Genomic DNA, 24,418 nt, shown 5'->3' with positions numbered 1-24,418 from the left:
AGCCAATGATTATACATTGTCCAAATAAAATTGTCACATCAAATTAAAGGGTGAAGAAGATGAATGGCTGCAACTGCATTGCACACATCTGTCTCAACCATCGGCGAGAGCTGTGTGCGGACTGCGGAGCACCGATCATTTTTTCACCCTTATTCCAAATGTCACCAGCCAATAAAATTATAACGACAGCAATATGAATGTGAACACAAAAGCATTTTTGAATAAACAACCTCTGTCGTCTGTTTGGAAAAAATGAAGCAGGAAAGGAAGGATCACTGTTTGAAGAGAAAGTTCGTTTAAACCGCAGGACGGACTGACAAACAGAGCTCTGATATTGTCTAATGTAGCAAAACACAATATTTTGCAATGAACTCTAGAACAAAAACTCTTTTCTCTTTCCCATGAATTCAATGACACTGACTAACTTGACTAATCATGCCAAGCTGGTGTCTTAGATATACTTATGACCAACAAAATTCCTCTCACAATGGTCTTTCCATTCAGTACTATTCAACAGGCAACATTTTCAATTAAAAATAATTAGGTTAGCAAATAAAATAAAAATACACAAAAGCCAAACAGCAAATCCACATACAGAAACAGAACAAAAAAAGTACAATAAAAAACACATCTCTCTGTTCTTCCCACAGCGTGCTAGAATAAACTCAAGAAACGAAAAACAGGAAAAAAGATTCTTGGTAACAAACGAAAGATGGAATGAACGCAGTCGTTTTCTGAAGCGCGGACAAAGCATGCTGGGAGTGAATTGGAATAACTCACCATGGAGTTTTAATGGAAAAACATCCAGCCCCAAAGAGGTAGGGTCTTCATGAAGGGACAGATGCACAGAGATAGATGGGAAAAGCATTATTATTATTTGACTGGGTAAACAGTTTACTGTTTTATGATACATAAGTTAAAAAGCAATAGAATAATGTGTATGTATATATATATATATATATATATATATATATATATATAAATAAAATTTACTCAATAATAGACTCAATTTTCATTAAATGTCTAAGGAAAACTCCATTGGTGGTATTTAGGAGGGACATGGGAGACATGGGGTCGGTTTCTTGCAGTCTGACAGTTCAATAGAAGTTCAATAGTGGTTTAATTGAAGTAAGATGCGGTGAGAGATGTTTTATGCTGAAGGGTTAGTAGAAAGGAGAAGTGGATCCCTGATCTACAGCCAAAACAATGGATGACCGTAAACATTTTACAGCCAAAAGTGTTTCCCAAAAGCAATAAAAAGGACATGAAATCCAACTCTGGCAGAAGTCGCCGCACAAGTTGCGGCCCTTTGAATGAGTTTACTATTCAGTAGGGGTGAATCACTGTCTGCAAAACAAAACCTTACAGTTTTACACAGACAAACTTCCATCATGAAGAACGTTTCAGATCAAACTAATCGTGGCGAGAGAGATGAGTGATGGTCAGGCTAAGTTTAGCTTATAATTACCATTGTGTTTGACATTCTGGATAATGAATGAATCATATTTGCACAAAGGGCGTAAGATACTCAAACATCACGGGCCGAGCTAAACAATCAAATCGGCAGGTTGCTTAGTTGCGCCTCAAGTGGCGCAGTACAACCGTTGAGTGTGACACTTCAGCTGAATGGACACAGCAAATATCCAGCTGTGAAAATGGATGGACGCCAATGCTAAATGAATACGTTTCCAAGGAGATGGAAACATGTTAAACCTGGGTTTGTTTAGCAGCATTGATGATCGGTTTGGTGTTTGTGAGAAATAAAACGCCTATAAAAGATTTCAGGACACAAATAAGTAGGACAACAGCAACACCATGCTATCTATCACATGACACGCTCATGCACTTCTAATAAGATCAGACCTGCCTGCAAACCATAACAATAACATAAAAAAGCGAGTGAAAAAGCAGATTTCATCCAAATCCGTAGAGTGCTATGAGGGTCTTTATTCCTGAGAAATGTTTACAGGGAAAGATGCCTGTTAACAGGAAGCAAGAAGTCACATGATGACATCCAGTAAGCGTTTAGGGCAACAACCCCACTTCAGCAGAATAATCTTTCACACGTTTATCTCTCTGCACTCTGTGATCCTAATGCTGCACTTCCAAAGGCATTAAAATGAGGTGATTTGCAAAAGCTTTACGCCATGACATGTCACATGGCTGGGTAGCACCCGAGCTCTTAAAGCTATTGTACGGTCATTATGGCACTATGAGACAATGGCCCAAAAGCAGCTCAATTCACGTATTACACTAAGCCTAATACATTTGTGAGGTTAGATCCAGCCATCCAGCAACAAACACATGAGTCTTTGTCTCATATTTAGGCCTGTATGATATGACACAGTTGAGCAATATCACACAAGCATGCAAGAGTGCAAATGTGATATTGATTTTATACAACTGGTAATATTGTGATATATTTTATACAAAATATTGTCTGTTTTTGATAATTCTTTCCAATGAAAATATTACCTATAAAGCCAGAGCAGAACTGTTGTTCGTCTCAGAGCAACGTTCCTGAATGAATTTACGTATTGAGCAAATCGATCAGTTGAAACAATGATTCAATGGCCCATTCATAAAGAGAGCCATTAGGTATGTTCGACTTGAAGCGGCGCTGCACAGACCGTTTGGTGTGTGCCATCAAAGTTTTGAATAAGTAAGTCAGTCCTGCAGTAAGTACTGCATTCCTGAATAAATCAGCAGTTTGAACTAATCAAATTAATGACTCAATTATTTCCTCATTTAGACATTTACCGCCACCTACTGGCAGTTTTAGTTTCTTATTTATTAATATAAGTACTTGCCCAAAAATGAAAATTCAGTTCATTTACATTTACTCACCCTGGTGTTGTTTCAAACCTGTGTGACTTACTTTGTTTTGCGGAACATAAAAGAAGATATTTTGAAGAATGTTAGTAACCAAACTGTTTTGGTCTGTAAATATATAAAAAAAAGAAAAGAAAAAAATCATGGCTGCTGTAGCCTAAAAATCTATGTGTATTAAATTCAATGTTTAATCAAATAAAATATTTATTTCTAAAACAATTTTTTGTAATGACTATTTGATGCTGTTCTCATTTAACACAAAGACTTTAAATGATCTATTGGGGTAATTTCGCATTTTTTTTTTGCATATCTATCTATCTATCTATCTATCTATCTATCTATCTATCTATCTATCTATCTATCTATCTATCTATCTATCTCTCGCTCTCTCGAGATTTTCGAGAAAGTCACGATTTTCGCCTCTTCTTTTGCATTTAAAATAGTTTTAATGTGTAAATTGGCAAGACAAAACACGTCCAAATGATAAACTTTTACTCTATGATGGTTAAACTTAGCAGGTTATGTGCGAATCACATGCGTAACAAACCGTGGGGCCTGGTCCGTACGGATCACGGATCAACATGGATTTACATGTAAAAGGTATTTGAAAAGGCAAAACAAGTCAATGAGAGTTTCATAATATTGGGTTTTAATAAATACTATGTCAGTATAAGCCTACAAAAATAATATAGTATTGGTTGGTTGTTGAGCACGAGATAAATGGTAAAACTGTGTAAACATTAAATAGAACTGAATCAGGAATTTGCTTGGGACTAAAACAAGCTCAAGCCCACACTGTAATACTATTTGCTGTTATAGTCAGTCTTTAAAGACAAGAATAAGACACCAACGAGTCGATCATGACCGAACCACCACTAGCATCACTGGGATTGACGTCCTTTTCACTACGGTCTTACACTAATATGCGGGTAAACATGGTCTAAAAATGGTACTGAGCTGGCTGATAAAGGAGGAGGAAGTAAAGAACAAAAGGAGGTTACTCATCACTTAACACACACATGGAAAAGGGGCGATGAAGTCATCAGTGCTGATATCAGACCTCACTGCGCTGGCTGATTTGACAGCTGAAATCAGGAGAACAGCTGAAGTGGTTCGCAGAAAAAGAAGGACACAGAGTGACACAGCTCCTGGAACGGCCATGTACATTAACACAGCGCAAAACTCACATTGCTGTCTCACCCAGACACTTCTCATGCTTACAACATGAGTGTTTTTAGCGAGTAAAGTATTAGTGAATGTTAATACTGAACTACGCAGGCATAAAAGATCTAAAAGTCAGTAGTTGGAACAGTGGCCTGTGGCCAGACATGGTGCTTATGTGGGAGTCATGAGGTTTGTGTTCTTTCTTGTGTATACTGAAAAATCAAACTTGAATAGCACCATAGACATTAAAAATCATCATCAAAGCAAAAAAAAAAAAGAAAGCATTAAGGCACTGAAGTTTTATATTAAAGTACTAAATACAAAAAAACAAGTATGTCGCAAGTACACAAGAATGTGATTTTGCAGTTTGAACAAAGAACTTTTAAGTGAATCAAAAACAGTGTTGTTATTGTTAAACTAATACAAATCGTTTTCGTTTATTGAAATAAAGCTGAAAATAAAACAGGGTATCTGCAGTGTTTTTCAAATCAAATGTAAGACTTTTTAAGACCTTTTTTAAGACCTGCACAGATTAAATCAATGCCGTATGAGAGGGGCAGGGCAATGTTTATGGAAACATACCCATAAAATGACTCTATAAACTACGATTTGAAAAAATGTACAGTCCAAAAACAGGTTGACAAAGAAAGTTTTATAAAATGATGAACCTCACATTTCAGCCTTCACACCATTTTTTAAGAAAATAATGTCAAAATTATAAATGATTATATTTATATTCTGATGATTATATTTGATTATGTGCACATTTGCTTATTTTCGATCCACCGGTTGATGTTATGAGACATAGCCGGGTATGTTTAAGGATAAGCAAGCGGATAACCTCAACTTTCAGTTCCAAAAACAGAGGTAACTTTTAGGGTATGCAAGTAGCCATAGCAAATTACTCTTTGAACATAACCTACTCCAGAGCAGGTTCTGTTCCAGGGTTAGTTACTTCAAAGGTGTTCAGCGCATGTGTGCCCTATTGATGAGGCTCCAGTGGGCATGATAGATTAATGGGCGTGGTAGAAGAAAGTAGTATGGCGCGCTTTTTCTTTTCGATTGCTCTATTGAGAATGTCTTGTGTGTTAACTGGGAACATACTCTGGGTTGGCTGAACTTAGCGTGAACCAGTAGAATAAGTTTAAAAATCAAACACATTAAGCCATGTTGCAATTCCTGTTTTTCTGTCGCCAAAATTGAACATCTCTTGAAATAAAGACTTTTTCTTATTCCATATAAAATAAGATATTTAAGACTTTACGGCCTTAAATTCAATAAAACTGAATTTAAAACTGTTTGAGGACCCTATTAAAAAATATTAGATGGAAAAACTAAAGATTTAAAATTTAAAAAACAAAATAAAAGTTGAAGTATTATATTACTAAAATTGAAATAAAATAAATTAAAGCTAAACAAAAATATAAAAAAACAGAACCAGTCCAAAACTCAGTATAATTTACAGCATTTTCAACATTAACAGAGAGAGAATTTCTTACATACTGTATGTGAGCAAAATGGACATTTTAACTGAAATATACTCAAATGAATTGGAATCGAAACATGAAAAATGGGAATCAAACTGAATCAAGAAACCTATATCTGAACTGCTTCGGAAAGTTACCACTTCCTCTAAAAGGCACTCAAATCAACGCTGTGTTAATATCCAATATCGCTCACTTGAAGTTAGACGTTTGTGGCAAGGACTGTTTCAGCCCGCTTGATTTAGCCACGACACTAAATGTCCAGTTGCATTATTACAGACTGTGTCTTTAAGGAGGACGATCTCCCATGTGGTGGCCAGATCATTTGCCATTCACCAGCCTCAGCTCTGAGTGCTGCACATATGAGTGTAAGTTTTTTTGGGCATGTCGATGGGCAAGGAGAATATGAGCAGAGACAGGTGGGTACAGCTGACTGACTGACATATACTGTACGTAGACACACAACATAGGATGTCTCTTGTCTGCCGCCACATATGCTAGCCTCAGCTAAGAAGAGAAAGACAAAGGATGAAAAGGGACTAGACAACACTGTGACATCTATCTGTCACAATGTACAGCCTCGGACTCAGCATGTCTGTAGAAAAGGCTGTTTAAATGGGAACTAAGAGCATATAAGGTCTCCAAAGCCAGAAACGAAACCCTATGCAAGGCTGAATTATTCAAACTTCAAACTAATGCACTCTTGATGACTCTTCAATTCAAAACTAGAAGTAAGAGCCCTTAAAACAACCTCAGCGCAAAGTGTTCAGCATGACAATGAGCTACAGGGCTTTGTATAAATCTGCCTATTTAAAGTTGACCCGATGTGCCACTGTTTCGTTAGCGAATTTCCCATTCAAACTTTACATTTAAATAAAAATAAACAATTGGAATAAGCCATAATTATGTTTAGTCAGTATGTAAATGCACACTGCAGTCATTGATATGGCAACCAGTCTTTACCGGCGTGTTCATGTTACATGGAGAGAAACCGCATGCTCTGCCCAGTGATTGTAATGAATCTGGCTTAGGAACTAACGACCAACTACAGCAAAGATCCATGTGTGGGAGAATGTAGGTTTGCATGTTTGTGTAAATGCAGGAAATCCTCTGGCAAATGACGGTTTGATGACACTTAAGAGTTCATGCGAACTCAACTATGTTTCAAATCCCCAACACAGTTCTCACAAATGTGACCCTGGATCACAAAACCAGTCTTAAGTTGCACGGGTATATTTGTGGCAATAGCCAACAAGACATTGTATGGGTCAAAATGATAGATTTTTCTTTTATGCCAAAAATTGTTAGGATATTATGTAAAGATCATGTCCCATGAAGATATTTTGTAAATTTCCAACCTTAAATATATAAAACATTTATTTTTGTGAGTGGATGCAGCACAATCACCAATAGAAATGGACAACTTTAAAGGCGATTTTCTGCACCCTCAGATTCCAGATTTACAAATAGTTTAATATTACAAATATTATCCTATCCTAACAAACAATACATCAATGGAAAGAATATGTATTCAGCTTTCAGATGATGTATAAAACCCATAAGACCATAAGTTTTGTGATCCAGGGTCACAAATGAGATATGCTATCGCCAGCAATGGCTGAAGCATCAATGATCACTGATGTCCAGTGACTTTATTATATTCCGTTAATCTGCTTGAGAATTGACAATGTAGCCTGGTCTGCAACAAAAGCTAACTGTGTAAAGTTGACGTTCATAACCGGTCTAACAGATGACACACATCAATAGGTTTTGAGATATTACCTGTATTAAGTACCTTGTGCCTTAAAATGGCAACATAATTTCCATTGAGAGCTCTTCTTGGTTTAAAGTCACAACACACCAAATGGCAAAGATAACTGTAGCCAAAAGCAAGTAGCAGATTATCTATCCAGTCAGAATACAGCCTTTCCAGTTCCTGTCCTCAAGCGTCAACATTTTATTTTCGATTTGATGAATTCTCTTGCACTTCAGTTGAAATTCAATTATAATTCTATAATTAACAATAATAATTTGTGATTTCTTAAGTAATATAACATTGAACTGTCTATACTGAACACCTTTAAGTGCTAAATAGTGTGCAGAAACCCACCCAGTGCGCTTGGTGATGGTGCCCAAGGTCATCGGTTGCTTGATCTGAGCCAGTGGTAGCACAACCGTCAAACTGGGTAATGCAGACAGGCGTGGGTTACCCATGTTGTTGTTGGTGAAGTTGTTATAGGATTCTTGACTGGTGAGTTTGGCTGTGAAAGAAAAGGAAGAATTTAAATAATTTGAGTTTGAATTTAAATGAAAATTCTATAGGTCACATACATAATACACTACGATTTCTTTAAAAGGAATAAGTAGTTTTATTCATCAATTAATGCATTAAATTGATCAAAAGGTACAGTAAAACATTTATACTCTTAAGCAAGATTTTTATTACAAAATATTAAGCAGTACAATTTTAAACATTGATAATATACAGTGTAGGCCTATATATATATATATATATATATATATATATATATATATATATATATATATATATATATATATATATTTCTTGAGCACCAAATCAGCATACAAAAATGATTTCTGAAGGATCATGTGTCACTGAAGACTGAGTAATGGGTGCTGAAAATTCAGCTTTGTCAAATATAAAATATATTAAAGTTATTTAAACTGTAATAATTTTTCACAATATTACCCTTCTAACTGTATTTTTAATCAAATAAATGAGACCTTGGTGAGCATAAGTGACTTTCACAAACGTTAAATCAGCAGCCTATGTTAAAGGGATAGCTCACCCAAAAATTTAGATTTTGACATAATTTACTCACCCTCAAGTTGTTCCAAACCTGTATGAATAAGAAATTCATTCAGCATAAGAAAGAAATTCATACAGGTTTGGAACAACTGGGTGAGTAAATAATGACAGAATTTTCCACCTTATTGTGCAATGTGAAATTAAGCTATTTTTTGTGAATGTGTGAGACTTACAATTCATTTGCTATAGGTAAATAACTAGGAGAATAGCAAAGTGCAGTAACGTTAAAACTATTCATACAAACCAGTTTGATTAGAATTACAACAATACCTTAAAATATGATGCTAAGAAAACAAACCGGTTTGCACAGCTAAAAATAACTGGAAGGGGATGACGAGGGAAGCTCTTGCGTTAAAAATAAGGTGGATAACAATTAACAAAAAATAAGCTGAATGGTGAAAATTCCAGTTTCAGCTAAATTCCAGCATTCCAGATGTGCTAAAATATACAATTAATTCATAATAGAGCATGTTTTCTCAGGGAAACAAACACAACAGATAAAAGGTTTCTATAGCTCTCCCCTTAATTATTCACCTTGCATCAGTTTTTGTTTGTTTTTGTGTTGCTTTTCAATCCAAATGATACAGGCATCGATTTGATCCACGCTTCCACACCACAAAAACATATATACGCTGCACAAATATTTTACAGTCGTTTTTTTAACTCCATTATATTTTCCCTTTCAACACATAATATTTCGGACCAGTCTACCAATAATCTCAGCGAAGATTTTCCTTGCTTCCATTGTAATATCACCAGGAAGAGGGTATTCAGGGGCTCAGAGAAATACCTGAGACACAAAACAATGATTATCTGAGGGCAAAAGCGCTGAGAGCGGCCGTGCCACAGTGTTGGAGGGTTTTTAGATCATTAGCCAGCCTGTCTGTGTCTCTCTAATACCCAGAAACGTTGTCTTTGTGCTTAACCAAAGAGAGACCATTTAGGCCTCATGGCCCTCGATAAAGGCTTGCTTTGGCTGGAGACATTACACAAACCCCTGCGCCATTCCACACAGGGCCCGGATCTCAAGGGTCCTTCACATTTCAAAACCACTACACCCCAAGCGCAGCCACCTTTTGTGTGCAAGAGCAGCAGAAAAGAAAAGGAATTTGAACAGGAAGCAGCCTGAAAACCCATAATGGTGCTTCTGGTGGACAAAGACGAGGAGTAGAGGAAGAAAATTCTTAATGAATTTAGCATCTTTCCAAGAAGGACACACTCAGTCTCTGCAAACTTTTTAACCCCCAATAAATCAAAACCCAACTCGCCCGTGGACACGCACGCAAACAGCGTCACGCCGGCAAAGCTTAAGCCATCAAAAAAGCAGACGCCTCGCACGGGATGATGTGAAACTCAGCCACCCAATGACGCGAACCCGAGTGTGGCAGGTTTGGCCGGAACCATCAAGAATGGCACGTCCGAGAGAGGCAAGGCGCCTGGCCAGTCAAAACGATACTGCTTATGGAGTTGTCATTTGATTAATGACTCATGTGTGATGGCCTGCGCAGTGATACATGACAAGCCAATGGAAAGAAGATCTATCGATGCAAATCCAAACTCCAAGAGGTAAGCTGGGTCACCCTCTGTCACCTGACCCTTCTGTTTAAGCTCACTCCGCTCCATTTGCATTTTCTTCTAATGGCACAGACCTGGCCGCCCTGTCACTGATATCTTGTTTTCTCCCCCAAGCTGTTCTATTTGCATCTGATAAAGCAATGAACACAAGCGATCCATCTAAACTGGCACTCTTCCATTCGTTATTTGGTTGATTTGCACACAATAGCTAAAAAAACAACATTCTTACGCAAACATCATCCCATTTTAATCGCATCAACACTAAAGTGAATTTAAAAAACACAACCTTGAAGGGAGCCAACGTGAATAACAATCCTAGGGACAGAATATTGCATGACGTTCCAAAGTGTCAGCCATTGAGAAATCGCTGGGCTTTAAGGAGCATCTGCGGAAGATCTGAATTCCTAGAAAAAAGTCATACTCTCTCAGTTTGGGAATACTTTGATATATTCGGTTTCACACATTCATGTCTTTCGCGCTCGTCCAGGTTTCCCAGACATGCTCCTGTAAGAGTGTAGTTCACAGGAGGTAGGGATTAGGACGGGAGGGGAGGAAGGAAAAAAAGAGGGATGAGTGGAGAGGAAAAGGAACAATGGCGGTACCGCCGCACTCAGGGGGACGGCGCTGTCATGTCAAGTCTGCCTGTGCCAATTCCCAGAGCTATCATTATTAAAATACACACTTTCAAAGGAGGAGTACTACAAGTGGAAGTGGGGGGGGGGGAGAAAAGTAAAAGGAGAGGCCAGAAAGTGCCGGATAAAAGCAATCCCGGTGGACAAAGTGAAAACAAATTAAAGAACCATTATAAAACACAGATGCTGCAAAGAAAATAAACTTCACAAGATTTACTGTTTTCAGAAGAAATCAGACATTGGTGGAAAAGCCATTTCTGGTTGCCTCTGCTTTTACAGTATCTGCTCACTGCTATTTTCAGGCTTGTAGTGGGGTCAAGCCAGCCTATGTGAAAATGGCCAACTGCCAGTCTTTTCCCCAACCGCCAGTGAATGAGAGTGCTTTTAAAGTGACAGCGGAGCTTTTTTATCCCCTGCAAAGTTTTCGGGTTGTACGGAATCTGCTTTAATGAGCAGAAACATTATATGAAACTTCCTGACTATTACCAGACATTGTGCCTTATAAGTATTTTCACCGAAAGACTTCAAACTGCATTATAAAATGAATGTTTTCTGTTCCCCCTCATTCCATGTGCTGATTTCACTGCAGAGTTCACCGTGTGATTACAAGCCATTACATCATGACAAAAATTATTCACTGCTGTATAATGGCAATATACGCATTTATCAAAGAAAATGTGAAAGCATTCAAGTGCGTAATTTATTAAACAAACTACATCCGAACGAGACTGTCTGAAATCAGATCCAATAGTTTACAACATGTCAGCATTTACAGCTCATCAGAGGAGCACCTTGGTGACAGTGGGAATCTACACTCTTCTGTGGCTCAGATAACAGGCTTACTGAAACCATATGTGAGCGAGTATGTTTGCAAGGCAATGTGTGTGCGTGTTTGTGTGTGTGAGAGGATGTTTCACCTCAGACGAGCAGACTTCGCAAACGGTGCATGAGAAGATGAACAGGAAGGCATCCGCAGACTCAATCAATGCACCTCGGCATGTGGCTCTGATCAGGAGCACGTAATCTGATCATGTCAATTTACTTATGGGTAAGTGGGAACCATATTCTCTCCTCCCAATCATGAACGCTGCAGTGTCATTTCAAACATGTCTAAATGAAACCCTATGCTGGTCTGTCAGAGAGAGAGAGAGAGAGAGAGAAAAGAAATGTTCCAGTGAATAAGTTCAATTCAAAGCAGCAGGATGTCAATCAACTCGCTGCCTGATAGGGCCATAACAGCTATAGTGGTCACGTTATTCCAAATATTCTGATTAGTGGCTGACGAATATGGTTACAGTTGTTGATTCTAAAATTATTACATTTAGTGCTGCTCAATCCTGAAAATGTGGATACATCTATAATAAGAATTAGTAAATATCAGTCATAAGAATAACTGTGAAATTTTAAATATCAAAAGAAGTAAATAAATCTTAGTTTGGCTATAAAGCCTGTAAATAATGAAGTTAGGCTAACCAAATTCATGGTTATTTTGGTTATTTTGGAAGAGGTTACCCAAAAATGTGAATGACAACACAAAGAAACTGATTTTTAATTAAATGACAATTTTAAAAAATATCAAATATAAAAAGTGAAAGTAACTTGAAGGCCAAGCATTGTAACCCATACTCGGAATTTGTCCTAGTCTACACACACATTAGGAGTAATGAGAAGTGAACACACACCCGGAGCTGTGGGCAGCCATTTTTGCTGTGGCACCCGAGGAGAGATTGGGGGTTAGGTGCCTTGCTCAAGGGCACCTCAGTCATTTCCTGCCGGTATTGAGAAGCGAACCCACAACCTTCGGTTTACCAGTCTGACTCTCTAACCATCAGGCCAAGACTGCCCCTAATCTACAACTATTGAAACTAAAAGAGCAGGGCAGACCCATGCTGCAACAGCTGAAAAGGAAATATAGCAGAATTTTCTGTGCCATGAATGTGTTAAGCAGCACTGACAAATGATGTTTCCTTTAATAAATATATTTTTTAATTGTTCTAGCCTAGAAATGTCAATAATCAAAATTTCTTAGAACTCAAATGCTCTATTCCATTTCCAAGCGAAGACAAAAAACGGTAATCTTACCCTGGGACCAAGCACTGTTTAAACTCATTAATGTAATTAAAATATCTAGTATCAAACCACAACATCAACTCTGCAGAAATGATCATGATCATAATTACATCCAAAATTACAAACTAAAGGTGGTTTTGACTGGTAAAACCCTGAAAAGAGTCTGCATAAAATAATATCAAAGCATCTTAAAGAAATTAAAAACCAGACATTTCATCAGTATTGGTCTTGATTTGACAATACGGCAAAAACATGCATATCCAACAGCTGTTTCAGCCACGATTTAATCCATGTATTTGCTTATCATAAAATTATATTGTGCAAACACAAACATATCAGTGTTTTCATTTCCTCAGTGCAATTTGTGGTTTGGGTCTAAGTTACACATTAAAAAGGAGCCTGACAAAAATATTTAGTAATATACTCAACCACCAAAGCTTTCAAATCACATCTATATATTGTATTTAAGATGTGTATACATACACACACGTATACATATAAACAATATAGAAATATTAATTCTAAACTAATATTTCAAAGAATTATATCAGACTGGCTGACATCAAGAGGAGAAATGCTGCATTGCATCATGGTACAGAGAAAAAAATCACTGTGGGACAGTGCAGGGTCTCAGGTCATGAGAAGTGTCAAAATCACATTTCCTCACAGTGGGAAAGGGCAGCATATCATCATGGCTCACTATGCCTGATAAAGACACCAGCCCACTAGAAAAGTTTTCGCATGAGAGCAAGATCTACAAAAAACAAAAAAAACAAAAAAAACCTTGCAGGCCACCCAGGCCAACCAACAGCACAGTCTCAATGACATGTTTACCATCATCATGCCAGGGGAAAGACAATGATACTAGAAGAAACTTCAAGAAGAAAAAAAATAAGGAAAAGATTTTCTTTACAAAATAATGTTTAAGATCAACATTAAGCACTACAACTGTCCAGTAAAATGAAAAAAAAAAAAAATAGTATCATTGTTGTAATCAATAACAATGATAATTAGGCAAAGCTATACTTATCAAATAAGTTCAAACAAAACCTGTTTAAAGCTGCATAACATTTTCTGATAAAACTACTAAAAGTATACACAAAAACTATAAAAAGATACTGTATATAGAATATTTTAAAAATAAATGTTACAAAAATAAAAAATACATATATTTTTAATTAATGAAAGCATGATAGATTGACAAATGTGAAATTAAAATATTTTCTTTTCAAAAAAACATGTGACAAAATCTTGTAAAAGACAAACAATAAAACTATTTAACAAATCGTTTATCTTTAAGGCAGAAGCTGGAGAGGAAGCATTGCTGTTTGCTTTTAAAAGGCGGCCATTCATAAAATTCAGGACAAATTACAGAGTAACTCCAGCCCTGTTGCTGGATTAGATTCATACAAAAGACAAAAGGTAGTGGCATGATTCAGGCCTAAGTATTTTTCCTTTCTCTGCCAATGGAGTGAAATAAGGTCCATCATTTGAAACTGGCCTGTTAACAAAAAGCTGAGAACACAGCGCCACAGAGAGGCCCACACTGGTACTGCACCCAGCAATAGGACAAGACTTTGTAACCAGGGTAATAAATCTTTAGGACCGAGAGTCTAAATGAGACTGTACATGATGCAGAGTTGTGGTATGTTAAAACAAGAGCGGTGCTTTGATGCCTAGGCTGATTGCAGGACTGTTGTTTTGTGAGCGGAGGAGCTGAGCTTTATCTTTAAGAATCACAGAGCCACTGTGAAACTGGGATGGAATTTAAGAAAGAGAGTGTGTGTGTGTGTGTATGCGACAAACAAGGGAGGAGGCAGTTTGTGATTACAGAGAGTGTTTGCTGGCCCTGTCTCTATAGATCAGATCGGCTCATCTGGCTGCATGTCCCACAGACACACACGCACATATACATATACACACACACACACACACAGAGAGAGAGAGAGAGAGAGAGAGAGAGAGAATAAACAGAGGAGATCTGATGATTGTAAATGATTCAGCACAGGACTCAGTGAGCGTGACACGTTTTACCGCCACTCTCAACAAAAAAGCAAGACTTCTACTCTGCTCTAAAGGCACTACGGCCCTAACAACAAACATTAAATAGAAGATTAAAGACTAGTTAGTCCCATATTTGGCTTAGACATTATACACAAATATACAGTAGGCTCTAAGACCACTAAAATAATTATTTCACTACAAATTATATTACACATTTGAGTGAAAAGTTAAATAATTGAATGCATTTTATTCACTGCAAAATAAACTACAGTTGAGGTTGGTAAGACTTATTTAACGTTTTTTAAAAGAAGACTCTTATGCTCACCAAGGCTGTATTTGTTTGATCAAAAATACACAAAAAATTGTTTGATACACAATGTTTTCCATTTTAATATATTTCATTTATTTATGTATATTGCTTAATTTTTTGCAGAAACCGTGACACATTTTATCTGATTCTTTCTGAATAGAAAGTTCAAAAGAACAGCATTTATTTGAAATATTATTTGAATATTTTTGTAACAATATAAATGTCTTTACCGTCACTTTTGATCAATTTAAAAGCATCCTTGTTGAATAAGTATTCAGTATTCATTTCTTAAAAAAAATAAATAAAATAAAAACATACTGTCCCTAAACTTTGGAGCAGAAGTGTATATTATAAAACACGAGAGGAAAGAATAATTAACATTAATTTCAAGAATTTAATTGAATTTCATAAAGATTTGTCCTGTTAACTTTCCACGATCCAAACAACACTGTGTCAACAGTTTTGCAAAAGCATCCATGTCTGCCTGTTTTCGCTATAAGATGAGGAATGGTGTAAACAGGCGTAGTTACTGATAAAACAAGCCTGAAACCCAAACAAGCCGTATGCGGAGTTTAAATGGCTCAAAGGAAGTATCCCGTTATCCCTAACTTAATAACAGCGAATTAACAGCTTCCTGTTGCACCTTGTTTTTCCTTTCAAAATTGTCAATGAACATAGGTGATGAAGCAGACCAACAAGCTTTGTAAAATTGACATGAAATTTCCTGTAAGCGCAAAGCTAAAGGTGACCACCTCAGTCCAGACGGCTCTTTCAATCGCACTCCTCACAACCTTGTGCTTGGACGGCACAGAGCTTAACCGCTGCACAGTATGGCTACCAAAGCCACATGAGCCATAAACACTCCAACAACAGTTATGCTTCAAAAAGCATTTTCTTTCACCATTTGTTCATTTATAGGTAGTTTATAGACAGGAGGACAAAACAACTTAGCAGAAAACACCACCTAAACAACTGAATTAACTCTCTGTTAGCACTGAACAAAGAAGGACTTGTTGAATTATCTGACAATGCCATGAACCTAAGGCGAGGGGGATGTGCCTCCTAAAATAGACTGAAAAAACTCCACAATTAAACTGGAAGAGAAGAAAGCCCGATTGTGGTTTCTATTTTTACAGAGTGCCAGCTCTGAAGGATGTGTACTTCTCTAGTTCCTTCCCTAAATCAATGAGTTGTCACAGGAGACAATTGCAAGCCTACTGTTGTGGCTACCGTGTCTCAGCTTTTCTTATCAATCATTTATTTCTGCTGCCTCCGTTCACGCTCACGGACCCAAAAATGAACAAAACCGACGGAAAAGCTAACAGAAAGTGACGCTGATAGCCTTTTCTCTTTTTGTGTCAGATAACTAATCATAGCGGAAAAGGATTTAAAAGTGCGACAAACACAAAAACAATTTTTCGATGACGGAAAATGCAGTTTCCTAGAGAGGAAAAATATGTTTGTTTTTTTATTTGTAGAAATCCTGTTGTCATTATACTGTTTAGCAAACGAACAATTGCACTACCGTTCAAAAGCTTGGGGCCGGTAAAATCGCATTTTTCTAAAAATTATACTTTTATTCAGCAAAGATACATTCAATGGATCAAAAGTGACAGTAAAGACTTTCGCATTGTTTTACAAAAAATAAATATCTATTTTTAAATAAATGTTTTTGAACTTTACATTCATCAAAAATCCTACAATTTTTGGATCACAGTTTCCACAATAATATTAAAAGACCAACTGTTTTCATGTGACACTGAAGACTGGAGTAATGGCTGCTGGAAATTCAGCTTTGCCATCACAAGATTTTAAACTATCTATTAAATCTATAGTAAATTGTAATCATATTTCACAGTATTACGGTTTTTACAGTATTTATGAACAAATAAACACACAAAGCCCCTGGTGAGACATTACAAAAAGTACAAAAGTCCTCACAGGCTATGAAAATCCCTAGTTTAACTTAAAGTCTGAACAAGTGAATGCTAAAAGTGTGAAGGGTAATGTGTGATTTGTAATACATTGGAATGCCTAAAAAAAGTAAAGAATGGGAAAAAGAAATATTGAAATCACGGATTTGAAAATGAAGCAAACAATTCTGGCAGGATATGCGAGCGGCTCAAGCATTCCAGCTCCGAGAATGAGCCCATAGGAGAGGCCCTCAGGGACCACGGAAAAGTGCAAACCACTTTGTCTCCCTCTCTCCCCCACACCGTTTCATCTTAATTCAAAAGCCACATCCTGCTATCCTCCCATCTTTTGGCTTAAGGAATTATGGAATGATCCTTGAGGTTATAAAATCCGGACAGTCCAAGGTTGCCTCTAAGGCATACGAACTGCCTCAGACTTCTGTTTCTTAGATTTCCCCATCCTGTTCCCAGTACAAAAAAATGTCACCTCAGAACCCTGTTGTCAAAGTGGCTCATCGGGCAGAAGCTGATAGGACTAATTGTTGACAGGTGCTTCTAATGCCCGACTTTGAAAAGTGAGTCTGATTTACGACAGGGCTTCTAAGGCCCACTTTCACGGCTGCTGGTAACATCCCTACACGAGACGCCAAGCATTCCGGCCCTGTGATGTCACAGCCTTGCTCATCTCAAAGTGAAAACAGACTAGTCTAGAAGTTATTGATATTTTCTTGGAGACAGTCAAAAGAAAAGATGAGTCACTCAAATTAATTATATTGATTATTTAAAAAATAAAAATACATACATTTTAACTTTAAAATGTGGCGCTCATGGTTTCATGGGTGTAGTTATTAATAACATGATTATTTTAAAAATAAGAATATATATAAAAGATTACATTTTGCTTTAGATAAAAGTGCTTTTTGCATTTTATATACAAATCAATACATAAAATAAATACAGACATACATTAATTTATTCGTATTGCTTACATTTATTGATTCACTCTATTTTTACCAAACTGACGAATTTGGTCACTTCATAGCATCTTGGTGATTTTCAGTGTCTTGCACAATGAGCACCATATTTTAAAGTTACATTTTCGAACTACTTACTACAAGAAAATCACACATGAGGTACGAGCCTTGACTCACTCATGTTGCCAGATCTTGCTAGAAAAACAGTGAACAAGAACATGCTCACAATAAACCAAAATAAATCCAAATGCTTTATGCTGAAAATAAAACCAAAATATCACGACCCGCACCTTCTCACTTTAATAGCTCAGTAAACTTGATCGCTTTATAAGACAAGCTTAAATAACAAGCCCAAAAACGCTTATAAGTGGACATGGAAACATTGCAAGAGCATGCTCTGTGAATCATAAGCAAAACACGACACCTCCGTCGACTGTGCTTTGGTTAAAATTGCTGAACTTAACTAGTCTTTTGTTGCTGTAATATTTCATTGGTGTTTGGTACACACACGGAACGATAATTTAGGGGACCCGCTCCTGTATTTAAAAGCGTTTGTTACTTCTGAAACTTTACAGTGTGTGTACGCGGCCAGAGTAAGCAAGGCTCTCTTGAACCCTTTGGAAAGCTCTGCAAACACCCTGCAACTGACCAGTCTCCTGTGTCCGTATCAGCAGGGTGCCTTCAGCGAGTACAGGGGTATTGATTAATCAGACCTCTGCTTTGTGGAGTGCTGATGGGCAAACAACACTGACAGGCGTGCCAGCTCTTGTGGCAATCAGCACAGACATGAGAAGTGTGTGTGTCAGTGGGTGTGTATGTACGTAACAGTCAGATGTCGTCAGAGTGTGTATGTTTGCAGCCAGGGACAGTGTTTGACAAACATCACAGTGTTGTGACAGAGGTCAACAGGCTCGATCATAGGGTCTGCTAGGGTGACTCGATTAACTCCTGAAAGGCCAGGATACACTTACTGTTTAAAATTCTAGTGAGGTGCCAAAAAAAATCAGGGCTATTATTGTTAACTAAAACTATTTAAAAAATGTTTTTATTTCAAATATAGCTGAAATAAAATCAAATATAAACATTAGATGAAAAACGAAACGTAGAAATGTTGATTGAGCCACTAAAATTACAAACTGAAAATAAATAACTAAAACATAAATAAAAATAAATGAAACCTAAATGGTATTATTTGTAAAAAAAAAAAAAAATAACAAAGAACACTAATAAAAATGACAAACGCACATAACAAAATTACACAAAAATTACTAAAACTCTACTAAAATCAATTTTGGGTTGAGTCTCCAATAAGGGTGCTCCGATTGATCAAGGGACGACCATTATCGGCCGATAAATAGCTTTATATAGTTTGATCGGCGGTCTCTATAAAGGCAGATCAGAAGAGTTGATCAGATGACGCAAAACTCGGAAGACAATTTTTCCCATGTGCAGCTAAAATTGGTTCACTACATTCACCAGTTCTACCAGATTTCTGAAAAGGAAAAGAAATTTGCAACATCTTTATGGAGAGCGGAGACATCGCAACAACAGCAACCCTACAGCAATGACAGCAAGAATCTAGGCTGTGTGATTTTAGAGCATGTCTTTCCTTCACAGCGGTGTGCTTTCGTTCCTCCCCAAAAGCCCAAACTTCCAAATGTCCAAATCAGCTAGATTAGTGATTGTCATAAAATACAGTCTACTGTTGCTAAACTGCAGAATGTGCTCGATAATAAAGAGAGTTATAAAAACTGCATTAAGCCACAAAATAGATACTTTTCCCCAGGCGTCTTTCTGTGCATGAGAAGGAGTGGAACACGGACAAGCAAAGTGAACTTTGAGCTTCGGGTTCACGCCTAAACAATGGCCAAAACACACAGAAATATGTAAAAATGCTCGGCTTGGTGAGTATTCACTTAAACACTGTCAGCTATGTCTTAAGTGAGCATAAACAGTTGGGAAATAAGACGCGTGTGTGTCAGTATATTGGATCTGTGCAATAGGTCTTAAAGTGACAGCAGCCTAATATTTCAGCTGCTCTGTGTCATTAATGTTAAAACAACAAAAGACAAAGAAAAAAATAGTATTATTTATTTTATTGATTGGTATCGGTGATCGTATCGACCAATACTGCTTCCAGTGATCTGTAATCGGTGATCGGCCCCAAAAATCCTGTACAGAGCCCCCTATAGTCTCTCAAGCAGAGCAATTTTTGTGCAGCATGCCAAGTTGTTTCCCATGTTGATCATTTCAAATCAGTCACTTAATAGTTTCCATGACTGTTAGAACAGAACAGCCTAGTAAAACTACTGTTACTAACTAATGAAGCACTGTAACTGTTCAGTCACAGAAAGGCCCGGCATAATCTTTGCTAGTGTTTACTAACCATGTAGAGGTGATCCAGATGGGCTACTTGAAAGGCCAGGGATGGGGCTACATCGGCCACCCTGTTTGCTGCTCAGCTCTTGCTCGATTTCCTCCAGTCCGGCACTCTTTTGGAAGCGGCTCATGCGATTGACCACACGGGGAGACATATGCGTGCGTGCGCATGGCGCTCCACCATATGGGTTGATGGGAAAGACATGCGAGGTGCCACGAAGAGTACTGATCACCACCCAGCGGCAGTCATGGCTGAAGCAGATGTCCTGCACCTAGAGTGGTTAGAGAAGAGATACGAATATAAGCTCAATATAATAAGTTCCTTTGGTTAGGAATCAAAAATATAAAATCATCATTAAAATGAATATTATTGTCATTACAGAAAGTTGTTTGACTGTAGCAACTTGGGTGAACAGTACGAACATTAAAGCAATGCCTTTCCTTAAAAATTTCAGAGACAGATATTTTCTTCTCTATTGGGACGTACATTCCACCATATGGGTTGGAATCTTACTCTGAAAAAGGGATATTTGGGATATAGGGATATAGAAAGGGATATTTAAAAAAAGAAAAAAAAATTAGAGCGGGGACCTCTATCCATCAGTTATTGATTGGATAAAGGCAGATCTGAATGTGAGCTTGCAGTCGACTATAAGAAAGGGCCAATTAAAAATTACCAGCTCAAAAATATGAATCATTCACAATAAGATTAATAACATGCATTTTTAAAATGGATAGGATGAATCTTTATTTCATGCCAACTTTAAGGAACGCAACCTGAGTTATGTAGGAATTTTCTCTGGTGTTGCAAGTCGTGACATTATGTTTTCATAAATAGCTTCCGGTAAAGACGAAAAGATATAATCTTTAAAAAATGTGTTCTGGAATGGTTGAAAGGAATTACCAAGTGAGGTGTTGGTAATCACAGCAAGGTGCTGGGGTGGAGAGGTTTCGGAACTGATCACCAGATATGGGTTACTGCCATGAGAAACCTGAATTTCTAACCTGGCTTTTGTATTTATTAAAATCGCACCCCAGACAAACCTTCAATCTGCCAAAACAATGCTTCCTGTGTGTTTTATAAACACAATAGCACATCCTGTATTACAACTTCTATGTTCAGTTTATGCTATTTTAAAAACTGTTGGTCTATGTATACATGTGCAAGATGGGCGTTGAGTCAAACCTGTCAAACTGTTTTTTTCAGCATCTTGCGCCATGAGCATTGTTTTATAAGAGAGCATCTTGAAATCCTGTTTTATCTGTTTTAGAACTCAAGAACTTGTCCTAAAGTAGCTCTATGAATTGATGGTAGGCTTTCCCCAAAATCTTACACTTGACTTTACCAAACAGCACTCTGCTATCAGCAAGGTTCAGCTAATGGCTTTTTTATGGCACTTTTTATGGATAGCCATCAGCTACTGGAATGCAGCTGTCTGGAGATCTGTCTGATTCTAGGTCATTCTGCTCTATCTGTCTCAGATCAGTCTCAAGCTGAATACGCCAACCCGGAGATGAGCAAACGAGTCAAGATCAGTGACCACTTCCTGTTCAGGAACAACGCCAATCTGTTCATTTTCCCTTGAGGTGTAAAAATAAGATTTAGGCAACCAAAGACAAGGACTGGGATATTTCAATTGGTTAATCAGACACACATCAAATGAGGTGTTTGGCCAGTCATTTGCTACTCAGAACAGCTAAAATGGTGTATGGCTTCAGGCAACGCGGGCTGGTAGGTTATTTACCTTCATGCACACTAAGGTCAGCCCGGAGCAGGTTGGGAGTCAGTAAAAGCACAGTCAGCCAGCCAGATAAGGCCGGGTGCCTGTGTCCGCCCACGAGGCATTATCACTCCTTTTATTTGTTCTGCTCAAGATAATGCGTCTTGGAGGGTGCTTGCTTTATGCAGTTTGCACTGTTTACAATGCCAGATCAAAGCCAACGCATGGCCAGGCAGCAAACCTGGCATGAGCCGGTGACAGATTAACCACCTTTCTCATCTCAGCAGAGCTGCGGGCCACCATGGCCCTGTGCTCACAAAGGAGGGAAAATGAGAATGTTTTACACACTCGGTTCCAGCTCTCTGCCATGCCTGGAGGTACCGGCTAAGGTAATCACACCTTCAATATAAGGAGCAGGTACGAGAGGAACATAAACTTCACCCACGGGCCAGTACCCAGCTTGCAATTCTGCATTTTTGACTCACTCAGAGTGCACTTGAAGGGTAAAGGGACAAAGCGATTTCAGAAAGAAAAAAAAAAGAAAGAAAATACTATAATGGACATAATATTAAAAAAATGGCATTAGTAGTTAAAAACAAGTCTTTTTATAGACATAACACTTGATTGTGCTGCAGTTATATGGCACTCATATGAGAATAACATACAGTGAAACAGTTTTTATTCCACTGCAGTGTTAATATTTGTCATGTAAAGAAGGATTTAAATTGGGGAAATATGTCTGGCATGCTTTTAGACATCGAACGTAAGAGTGAGAGTCTATGAACTAGAGCAGAGATCAGGTTTGTGTGCATATCCAAACATGACACTAGCTGAGTAAGTAAGGGTCTAGGCCCTTTCGGAATAAATATTAGTTCTACTTAAGCAAATAAAACCTTACAATTTGCCAACTGAAGGAGATATTGTGGTGGAACAGCTGCAAGGCTGAATGGATGAAACAGCATTTAGGAGAAAGGAAAACTAAATCACTGCAGTTATTTCCCAAACTGATTTGTGCAATAACCCAATAGATCACAAAAGTAAATTAAACTTTTAAGCACCCAGATAGATTACCAAGGCTTGGCAGACGGTAATGATCAGATCATGTCCTTAGATGTCCGCTTAAACTATTCAACCTGAGTAGTGTTACATAAAATACAAAAAAAGGCATGTAGATTTGACCATCATCTATTGGTTTAAAATACTACCATACTAAAAGAATGATCAATATGTTTGATTGAGACCATTCATTGCCTTAATTTGACTAGTAAAAATAAATAACTATAACGATTAATAACTATTAATAAGTAGAAAAATATTTAATAAATTAATAAATGAATAAGTAAAATAAAACATTTGGGGCATTATTTCAAATTGTATTACTTGAGGACAGATGTGCTGTCAGTTCTCCACACATTTAAAAAATACAAAGGTTTCTGTTTCAAATAACACAATTAGTTGTTCTAGATTTGTCATTTATAAAACTGGGCCAAAATGGGCTATAATCAGCGCTGCCCAAGGTCTATTTCCAGGGATTTAAGAAAAAGTTGTGTAAAGTCACAAGCGCAACCATGTTGTCCCAGTGGGAATGTCCTCTTGTCCATGACCTTATAGCCTAAGATATCATAGGTGTTACAAGTCCCAAGCTTGACCCCAAGGTGTAAGAGTAAAAGCTCGGTCAGGAGCACAATCTAAGCTCTCACCAGCCGTCTGAGGTATTTTTAGCAACTTTTCTCTTTTTTTCAGCCATGGTGATTGAAAACACATTGGCAACACTAATAGTTGCAGGTCTTCAGATTCCAGAGTGTTGAAAACTGAACGTGGGAGCCACAGGGGAGGAAGTTTTAGTATAAGCAAAGACTAACCGCTGAGAGCACAAATATTTCATGGGAATCCATGTAATTTTGCTTTGTACTGGGGGCAAATGTTCTCCAGGTACAAAAAAAAAAAAATAAATAACGTCAAGAACTGACTAAACTTCAAATATATATATTAATTTTGAACAGTAACACAATTTCAAGATACAGTGACGCTCACCTTTTGCATCTATAACACAGTAGCGAGGGGTCATGTATCTCGTAGTCAGGTTTAAGATCAAACAGATGGGTCATACACACTTTTTGTCGAACAGACACTGCGCTACACACTACAAAAGAGCCAGAAACAGCAGTGCTGGAGCTCAGTGGTACCAAGCCTTATGTCTCTTGACAGTATTTAGATAACACGCAAGGATTCACCAACGATGAAAAGCATGTTCAAATTGCACATTTCCAGAGCCATACAAGCACAGGCAACCGTAAACAGTTGTGGGTGGCCCACAAAGACTTTAAATGATTATGCTAATGATTAAAAGAGTCCGGAAAGGCAATATTTCATCTCAATAACTCCCCCGAAAATAGCGTGAGCGTACATAGGCATGTGTGTGTGAAAGCAAGGGATGGGACGGGAAGCTTTGAAGTTTGACTTAATATCCTACACTGTCCATGTATTACTTGAACGCAAGACAGCTTCTTTTTTTGTTGTTGATATATAT

The 24,418-nt window shown here is 37.6% G+C and overlaps 1 protein-coding gene across 6 annotated transcripts in view; it reads right to left on the bottom strand.

The window, feature by feature from the left end:
- Window positions 1-24,418, bottom strand: part of bcas3 (BCAS3 microtubule associated cell migration factor) — a 230,017-nt gene that overhangs the window by 153,257 nt on the left and 52,342 nt on the right. For all 6 annotated transcript variants that reach the window (XM_084126193.1, XM_084126195.1, XM_084126197.1 and 3 more), the window contains exons 15-16: window positions 20,175-20,439; window positions 7,591-7,741 (exon numbers count right to left, since the gene is read on the bottom strand). In XM_084126193.1, coding sequence (XP_083982319.1) covers window positions 7,591-7,741; window positions 20,175-20,439 — 416 coding nt within the window. The remainder of the gene's footprint in view (window positions 1-7,590; window positions 7,742-20,174; window positions 20,440-24,418) is intronic.

This window comes from Abramis brama, assembly GCF_963993115.1.
Source record: "Abramis brama genome assembly, chromosome: 10".
NCBI lineage: Eukaryota > Metazoa > Chordata > Actinopteri > Cypriniformes > Leuciscidae > Abramis > Abramis brama.
The sequence above is the reverse complement of the archived record's forward strand: the minus strand, read 5'-3'. Positions and strand labels throughout refer to the sequence as shown.